At 52.2% G+C, this 8,917-nt stretch overlaps 1 protein-coding gene across 1 annotated transcript; it reads left to right on the top strand.

Moving 5' to 3' along the window:
- Positions 1-1,257: 1,257 nt before the first annotated feature.
- FAM101B (family with sequence similarity 101, member B) lies at positions 1,258-8,625 on the top strand. The gene is made up of 3 exons (XM_011956178.1): positions 1,258-1,323; positions 2,836-2,939; positions 5,118-8,625. The coding sequence occupies exons 1-3, from the start codon at positions 1,258-1,260 to the stop codon at positions 5,446-5,448; spliced, it is 501 nt and encodes a 166-aa protein (XP_011811568.1). The 3' UTR covers positions 5,449-8,625.
- The last annotated feature ends 292 nt before the right edge of the window (positions 8,626-8,917 follow it).

The following is an 8,917-nucleotide window of genomic DNA, read 5'->3' as shown; positions in this document are numbered from 1 at the left end:
CCCCGGGAAGGAGACATCCAGCCCCTTCCCCCGGGTGAAGTCGGCAGCGGCCGCTGCTGTCCCTAGGGTGGTCTCGCCCCTCCCACCCTGTCTCCCGGTGGGCATCAGGGCGGTTTCCTCATTGCCATCCCAAGGCAGGGCTGGCTTCAGCTTGGCCTTCAGTGTCCTCCCCTCTGGCCCCATCTGGCCTTGCCGTCCACCTGCCCTGGCCGCAGGCCGGACACACACACCACACCAGCGTTTCTGCTGCCGCCCTCCACCTGCATGCCCAGGGCCTCTTACCTCTCCCAGGAGGCATCCTGCTGGCCCCTCAACGCCCAGCTCAGGTCACCTCCTCTGGGAGGCCTTCTTGATGCTTCCCAGGGGCCAGAGCCCACGGCCACATCCCCATTCCTGTGGCCCTTCGTTCATGTGTCTGTTATAACCTCTGCTGCCCCACCTCACCCCAGCCTCAGCCTGGAGCAAGGGCCGTGCTCAGGGAGGGTCTGTCGGGTGGGCGGGGATGCAAGAGCAGAGAAGGCACAGAACCGAGTGCTGCTGTAGATGCCTGGAAGAAGGCAGTGGGGGGTTCAGAGATCACCAGCCTTCTCATGGGGACCCCTGGGAGCTGCCCCCTTCTGTTGGGTAGGGTCTGGCAGCCAGAGAACTGGGGGCAGAGCGGGGCCCACTGTCGCTATTTGGGGGCTGTTTGCAGAAGTCAGTGCCCACACCTTATGTACCCTACCCCCCCTGGCCCCCCATCAACACACACACACACAATTCACTGACCGTGGCTCCCAGCCACCCGCCCTTCTCTAGCCTGGCCTTGCTAAACCTCCACCCGGGTCCAGGACCTGGACCCTCAGGGCCCTCTGTGTCTCCATCCTGGCCTTGCTAAGCTTCCACCCAGGTCCAGGACCTGGACCCTCAGGACACTCTGTGTCTCCGTCCTGGTCCCCTTTGGCTTTCGCATTTCCACCCATGCCCCCACTTGACACACCTTGTCCTCGTCTCATGATAAAGGTCTCAGAGCCAACCTTGTAGAAACGTTTGCCTCCCTCTCGGTCCTGGGAGATGTGGGGGTGGGGCCACTAACTCCACGCCCTGGCGCAAATGTACATCCTTCTCTCAAATTAGGCAGAGAAAATGATAGATCCCAAGTAAACCAGGGAACATAAAGGGCTTCTGAGTTCAGACTCCGCACTGTGTTTATCTTTGCACACTTAACAAAGAAGCCCTGATGCTGCAAATTGGGTGAAAACTGGCACCGTGTCTAGTATGCAACTGCCTTCTAGTGAGCCTTCTTGGTTAATCGGAACATCCCATGCATTGGCGGGGCTGGAAGTACTGCTGTGCTGTGGTTCACTGAGTACTCTGGATAGTGGAGGGTGACAGAGAACATCTGCTGTCCACCTGTCTCTCTTTTTTTTTTTTTCCACATGGAGTCCTACTCTGTCTCCCAGGCTGGAGTGCAGTGGCACGATCTCGGCTCACTGCAACCTCTGTCTCCTGGGTTCAAGCGATTCTCTTGCCTCAGTCTCCCCAGTAGCTGGGACTTCAGGCACCCAGCACCACGCCTGGCTCATTTTTGTATTTTTAGTAGAGATGGGGTTTCACCACATTGGCCAGGCTGGTGTCGAACTCCTGACCTTGGGTGATCCACCTGCCATGGCCCCCCAAAGTGCTGGGATTACAGGTGTGAGCCACTGTGCCCGGCCTGGTGTCCATCTTACCAATGAAAGTTTTTTCTTTAAAGACAGAGTCTCCTGCTCTGCCCACTCTGTTGCCCAGACTGGAGTGTAGTGGTGATCTCAGCTCACTGCAGCCTTGACCTTCTGGGCTCAAACCATCCTCCCACCTAAGCCTCCTGAGTAGCTGAGACTATAGGCGCGTACCACCGCGCCCAACTAATTGTCATATTTTTTATGGAGATGGGGTCTTGCCATGTTGTCCAGGCTGGTCTCAAACTCCTGGGCTCAAGGGATCCTCCTACCTCCACCTCCCAAAATGCTGGGATTACAGGTGTGAGCCACGGTGCTTGGCCAGATTGGATCTTTAGTTAAAAAACAAAAAATTCCCTGGCAGCATATATATATATATATATATATTTTTTTTTTTTTTTTTACCTTTCCTAGAGTCTTGCTGAGACAGTGACAGAGGGAGTGCTACAGATTGGAGGATTCGGGTGAGGTGAGCCTCCGCTCACCAAGGTTTCTCACCGCATGGCAAGGCGTAGCCGTCTGGCTCACGTTTGTTTCCTCTTTGCAGCTGTTCACACAACCTTAGCAGTGAAAGGGGGCGTCCGCCTTGCTGTGCTGATAAGGTCACAGGGCATGTGATGTGACTCCTCTGAGGGCACACGGCACAGTCGTGGTCAACCTGGGATTTGAACCCAGACCTCTCGGCTCCCTGTCCAGCGTTTCTCTGGTGTGCCCAGCACCGGGGACAGAGATCCCATTTGGGCCGAGCCACGGCCTTCTGTGGGCGATGCTTAGCAATGTCCTGTGGGGGCCGGGCGCGGTGGCTCATTCCTGTCATCCCAGCATTTTGGGAGGCTGAGGCGGGCGGATCATCTGAGGTCAGGAGTTCAAGACCAGCCTGGCCAACATGATGAAACCCTGCCTCTACTAAAAATACAAAACAATTGGCCAAGCATGGTGGCACATGGCTGTAATTCCAGCTACTCAGGAGGCAGAGGCAGGAGAAGTGCTTGACCCTGGGAGGCAGAGGTTGCATTTAGCTGAGATGGTGCCACTGCATTCCAGCCTGGGCGACAGAGTGAGACTCCATCTCAAAAAAAAAAAAAAAAGAAATGGCCCATAAGAGCTCTGACTGCATTGTTCTCTGTCCTTGAAGAGTCCAGCGTCTCTGCCCCTGACTCCTGGCTGTGTGCTGAGGCTGTGTCCCCTGTCCTTTGGCGAAGGAGTGGAATTTGACCCCTTACCACCAAAGGAAGTAAGGTAAATACAGCAGGCCCCAATTTTATTCTTTTTTTTTTTTTAACAATTTTTATTTTTTATTCCAGATATTAATGCTTTGTTATAAAAAATTAGTTAATTGCAAAAAATGTGACAAAGATGATTAATAGTTTGGTGGATCCTCTTTCTGTTTCTGCATTCTAACCCATTAAATATATAGGCATGCTTTGAACGTTAAAATGAAAATGAGATCGTGTTTTGTATAAAGTTCTGCATTTTCTTTTTGCACTTCGTGAATCATGGCCGTCAGAGGGTTACAATTTTGTCAAATGTTAATTCTTCTTTCCAGAAGCTGCTGCCCCCTACTCCCTTACCTGCCAACCCCCTCTCTGAGGCCTTTTAACCTTGTCTCATAGTATAATTTCACTAGGCAAGCACTGGGCTTCCTCCGGGGACTGTCTCATCCAGCATTATCTGGGGGCGAAGATGCACTGACAGACTCAGGTAAAGACAGGTCTTTTTAGAGAAAGGAGTTTTCCTTTTGGTACCTGGTGGTTTGATAGCTGGAGTTTCCGCTGCATCAACACAAAGGCCCCTTTGACATGGAACAAAGGCGAGTTCATCAGTGGGGAGGTGAGCAGTTCAGCCTTTTGTTCCTGTGGAGCTTGTGTTTTGAGCAAAATGGGGCCATGGCTCCCACCAGCCTCTTAACTGCCTGCCTAAGGAAGAGAGACGAGATTTCCATTCCACTCGCAGAAAAGAATACTGATTCTTACTCACCTGACCAGGGGGTAGGGCTGGTTGGAGGCAGTGCTGTTAGATGTGTCTGTATGTGACGCTCATACACTTTTCAGTATCTACAAAGCTGTAAGAGTTCAGTAAATGCATTAAAGCTTTGGCTTCTATGAGAAAACTAACTTCTGGGCCAGGCACAGTGGCTCACGCCTAGAATCCAGCATTCTGGGGAACTGAAGCAGGAGGATGGCTGGAGCCCAGGAGTTCGAGACCAGCCCGGGCAACAACAGTGAAACCCCGTCTCTACAAAAAATACAAAACTTACCTGGGAATGGTGGTGCATGCCTGTGGTCCCAGCGACTCAGGAGGCTGAGGTGGGAGGATCGCTTGGGCCTGGGAGGTGGAGGCTGCAGTGAGCTGAGATCACACCCCTGCACCACTCCAGACTGAGCGACAAAGCAAGACTCCACCTCCAAAAAACAAAAAATAGAAAAGAGAAGAAAATCACTTCCAAAATTAAAAGAAAGACTTGAAAAAATTAAGTGGCTGAGGACCATAGATGGTAATTTATCTTATGGTAATCAAGATGATAATTGGCTTTCATTGGTAAGGTCAGATACCTGGGTTTGGGGAGGGTCCCCAAACCAAATGCCAAGGTGAACAAAGTGTTAATATTTGGTATAGCCAAACTTTCAGAACCAGCATTCAAGGTTTCTGGGTTCCTTTATCCTCTCATTAACTAGCTGACAGGGTGGGTGCAGTGGCTCATGCCTGTAATCCCAGCACTCTGGGAGGCCAAGGCAGGAGGATTGCTCGAGCCCAGGAGGTTAGGACCAGCCTGGGCAACACAGGAAGTCCTCATCTCTACAAAGAATAAAAGATATGTTTAAAAAAAAAAAAAAAAAAGAGGCTGGGTGCAGTGGTTCATGTCTATAATGCCAGCGTTTTGGGAGGCTGAGGCAGGAGAATTGCTTGAACCCGGGAGGCAGAGGCTGCAGTGAGCCGAGATTGCACCACTGCACTCCAGCCTGGGCGACAGAGAGACACTCCGTCTAAAAAAAAAAAAAAAAAAAAAAAGAGGAAACGGAGGCTCGGAAGAGCAAAGTAACTTGGCTAAGGTCTTAAGCTTAGGCGAGTGGGATCTGCCTGCAGTGGCTAACAGTGATGCGGGATAAGCTTAGGAATCCTGCACCCCTGTGTTTAAATCCCAGCTCTCCTATTCAGTGGCGCTGTGACCTTCACCTCTGTACCTCGGGGTCCTCTCAGGGTTGTTGGGGAGATTAAATTGGATCCTGTAAGTAAAGTACTTAGAAGGGTACCTGGCACATAGTGAGTCCTCTGTAGACTCTGTGACCCTATGTGTCACTTCTTACGGGAGCAGCCATGTTTCTACATGTGCACCCCACAGATGACTCAGTCATGGTGGGGACCCCAAGCCCCTGGCTCAGAGGAGCGGCTTCACGTGGCCTTGTGTCTCCCGCGCAGGTACACCTCCTTGGTCAAGTACGACTCCGAGCGGCACTTCATCGACGACGTGCAGCTGCCCCTGGGCCTGGCCGTGGCCTCCTGCAGCCAGACGGTCACCTGCATCCCCAACGGCACCTGGCGCAGCTACAAGGCCGAGGTGCGCTTCGAGCCACGCCACAGGCCCACGCGCTTCCTCAGCACCACCATCGTCTACCCCAAGTACCCCAAGACCGTCTACACCACCACCCTGGACTACAACTGTCGCAAGACGATGCGGCGGTTTCTGTCCAGCGTGGAGCTCGAAGCCACGGAGCTGCTGGGCGGCGACGACCTCTCCGACGAACGCTGACTCGGCTGGGCTGGGGTCGGACCGGCTGCTCCGCTGTCCTGCCCCCGACTGCCCTGGCCAAGCCGGGCGACCTTACCCTTCATGTCATTCCAGTCCCAGAGGAGTCTAACCTAGAGACACCTCCAAGCCCGGCTGGGGGAAGAGAAAGAAAAAAAAAAAAATCACTGCCTCTCGTAATGATTGAGATCTTTGTGTTGTAATGCGTAAGCTGTTTTTAGAGGGAGTATATGTCCTGGTTTGCTGCTGTGTTGGTTCCCCCCAAAGTCTCAATCAGGTGAGGCAACAGAAAGACCACCAGAACCACAGGAAAGCAGCAGCCATCTGGGGTCGGGAGGGAGGAGGAGAGCTCTCCCTCCAGGGCCAGTTTGTCCGAAGAAGAGGGTGGAAAAAGTGAGATTTTAGAAATTTTAGCCACGGGGGTCTGTGGTGCTAATTCAGTAAACGGGGACACCTGCGTGGGTTCAAGCTGTGGAGGGCTGAGTTCCGTTCCTTTGTTTTTAAATGTCCATCTCCGTTTGTGTTTCCTGTTAACCTAAACTCTTGTAATTCTCTAAATCTTTTTTCATGATATCAAAAAAAAAGTAATAATAATCCCAAACCACAATGTAAGATGCCTTTAAAAAAAAGGTTCTCCGTGTTGCAGCTCCGGGAAGGCCAGGCCCGTGGGCCGCCGGCTGTGGTTTTGGCTCCGATTGCTTCCTCGCCCTCACTTCCAAGCACAGGCTCTGAGAAAGCGCCTCGAACCGCTTGGCATGTGGTGACCATCTCCGCAGGCTTCCGTGAGTCTCCGACAGGTGTTTTGGGCTTTTGGAATATTTTCAGAATACTTTCTCTCCCATATTTTCATAAGGCAAAACAGAGCCGGAGGGCCTTTTTTGAGAGAAACGGCTTTCTAAGTGTATGCCTGGAAAACACACTTTTTGGGAGTCCGCGAGGGGAGTGGACACTCAGGACACGAACCGGTGGCCCTGGCTACGACCTGCGGCCGCCGGGAGGAGGCAGGCGCCGATGATGACCCGGTTCATCATGAGAGGGGCCGGGGTTGACTCATTCTTAGGATTTCGATGGCGTCCGAATCGCAGAGGGATTTTGCCAGTGCCTTAAGCATAATTCAAAAAGCCAGGAAGGCCGGGCGCGGTGGCTGGAGCCTGTAGTCCCAGCTACTTGGAAACTGAGGCAGGAGGATCTCTTGAGCCCAAGAATTCGAGACCAGTCTGGCAACATAGTGAGCCTCCATTCCAAAAAATATGGCAGAAAAGAAGGCGAGGAAATCTGTGTCCCCCACCGGCCGACAGCAGACAAGGTGCATTCACGGTAGGAAGCGATGTCAAAACCTGGCCGCTGTGCGGGCGCATTCCTCTTACCCACCGCACGGGTGCAAGTGGCATTCGACTGCCATGTTCCCGAGGACCGTGAGAATTCGGCTGACCCGGCCTGGCAGTGGGCGTGGACCAGGGCCTGGTGGTTTCGGCTCTGCCTCCCACCACCCCGTCCTCCCCCCCGCCCCGCCCCTTCTTCTTGGGACCTCCTGCCAATCCCTCTGGTGTGTGAGTAAAGAAAGTGGCAGATGGTTTTACTTTTTTCTTCCAATATTGGAAAGAACAAACTAGATATTTCCTTTGAATACATCCAAATGATGTCAAGTGCCCGAGGGTCACCGAGCACCGTGAGCTCCGCTCCGCTGCGGCTCCGGTTTCTGTGGACGGTTTCCGTCTGTCCCGAAAGCAGAACTGAGAGCTCCCTGGTGCCCCGGGGCCACAGCAGCAGGTGCGGTGATAATTGCCGTCGTGTGCAGTCGCCGGAGGCCTGGAGAGCCACGTCGTCCTCTGCAGACAACAGCGTCAGTTCGCGGTGCCCCTCACCAATGCAAGCACCCTGTGGGCACAGCCTGCGGTCCACCCGTGGTCTGAGCTTGCCCGGGCTGAAGCTCGGATGGGACCCGGTGAGGGGGCACCCTGGCACCCATAGTATCCTCAGTCACGTGCAGAGCAAAAAATGCCTCCTGTGTTTGGAAGAGCAAGTGACGCAGCATTTATTGATAAAAATGGATTTTTCTGTCTGATTTCATGCTGTGGTCATTTAAGTGATCAATGTCTTTTTTTTTTTTTTGCGACGGAGTCTCACCCTGTTGCCCAGGCTGGAGTGCAGTGGCACGATCTCGGCGCACTGCAACCTCTGCCTCCCGGGTTCAAGGGATTCTCCCGCCTCAGCCTCCTGAGTAGGTGGGACTACAGGTGCCCGCCACCACACCTGGGTAAGTTTTGTGTTTTCAGGAGGGACGGGGTTTCACCATGTTGGTCAGGCTGGTCTCGAACGCCTGACCTTGTGATCCACCCGCCTCGGCCTCCCAGTAACTTTTAAGTTATGTTAGCGGGATCCTCGAGGCCTTGCTCTGCCCCATGGAAACACTTGCTTGGATGAGCTCGGAAACAGTGCTGGCTGCATGGCAGGTGTGGGCGTTGCATGGGAGGACGTGGCCTTTGAACACCAGCTGTGTTCCCAGAGACATCCTTAGGAGATTTTTTGGGGTCTTACGGGAACTGTGTTAAGTTCAGGCAAATCGTGCTAGGTGTGGAGAGAGTCTGAAATACGTCAGTAAAGTAAGTAGGAGTGAGCGATTGTGAATGTGTAATGCAAATGGAAAACCAGGTTTTATCGTGTTAAGTTATTCAACAGGGAACCAACTGTAGTTCTTTCTAATCCTCTTTCTCTCCAAACCTGCTTTGCTGAAAGTTGCAGAAAAGGAAGCGTGAGGAGAGAAAGGGAGCGTTTCAGGTGGGTCAGAGGACGCCATCCACAGTGGATTCATGTTCGTTTGCAGGGTGGAAGCAGTGATTTTTAAGACCACTGATTAAAAACAAACATTCCTCAGTGTATCTGAGAGATGCTGTTTATTTGTTAATGAAAAAGCTTTTTTCTCCGTCTCTTAAATTATGGCTTTCCTGTAATAAGGATATTTTTAGTGAAAAGTTATTTTCCTTGCAAATTACAGACCTTTTAAAAAAACTTAATTTGAGCGAGTACCTTTTCATTTGACACTTTTACTTTTTCTAACCTTAGGAAAGCAGAATAGCGTCTGGCAGACACGACGTGTTCAGTTTACCTTTGACACCTGCCCCCGCTCCATTTCGCTTTGTGACGGCTTCATTTAACAATAAATTATCTGAAAAAACAAAACTTAGAGAGATGCTTCTGTTTTTAAAGTAGCGATGACTGGGAAGTAAAGTAGTGATGACTGGGAAGTAATTCTGTCCCAGGGATGCAGCTCAGTCTTTTTTTTTTTTTTTTTTTGGAGACGGAGTCTCGCTCTGCCACCCAGACTGGAGTGCAGTGGCCGGATATCGCCTCACTGCAAGCTCCACCTCCCGGGTTTACGTCATTCTCCTGCCTCAGCCTCCCGAGTAGCTGGGACTACAGGCGCCCGCCACCTCGCCCGGCTAGTTTTTTTTGTATTTTTTAGTAGAGACGG

This window comes from Colobus angolensis, unplaced genomic scaffold (assembly GCF_000951035.1).
Source record: "Colobus angolensis palliatus isolate OR3802 unplaced genomic scaffold, Cang.pa_1.0 Scaffold110, whole genome shotgun sequence".
In the NCBI taxonomy this organism is placed as follows: Eukaryota; Metazoa; Chordata; class Mammalia; order Primates; family Cercopithecidae; genus Colobus; species Colobus angolensis.
Note: the sequence above shows the minus strand (reverse complement) of the source record. Positions and strands in the feature narration are given on the sequence as shown.

Coding starts and splice junctions, on each gene's coding strand:
- FAM101B (XM_011956178.1), top strand. CDS start 1,258: ATGCAACTGCCTTCTAGTGAGCCTTCTTGGTTAATCGGAACATCCCAT. Junction 1,324..2,835: donor ATGCATTGGCGGGGCTGGAA/GTACTGCTGTGC, acceptor CTGTCCTTGAAG/AGTCCAGCGTCTCTGCCCCT. Junction 2,940..5,117: donor TTACCACCAAAGGAAGTAAG/GTAAATACAGCA, acceptor TCTCCCGCGCAG/GTACACCTCCTTGGTCAAGT.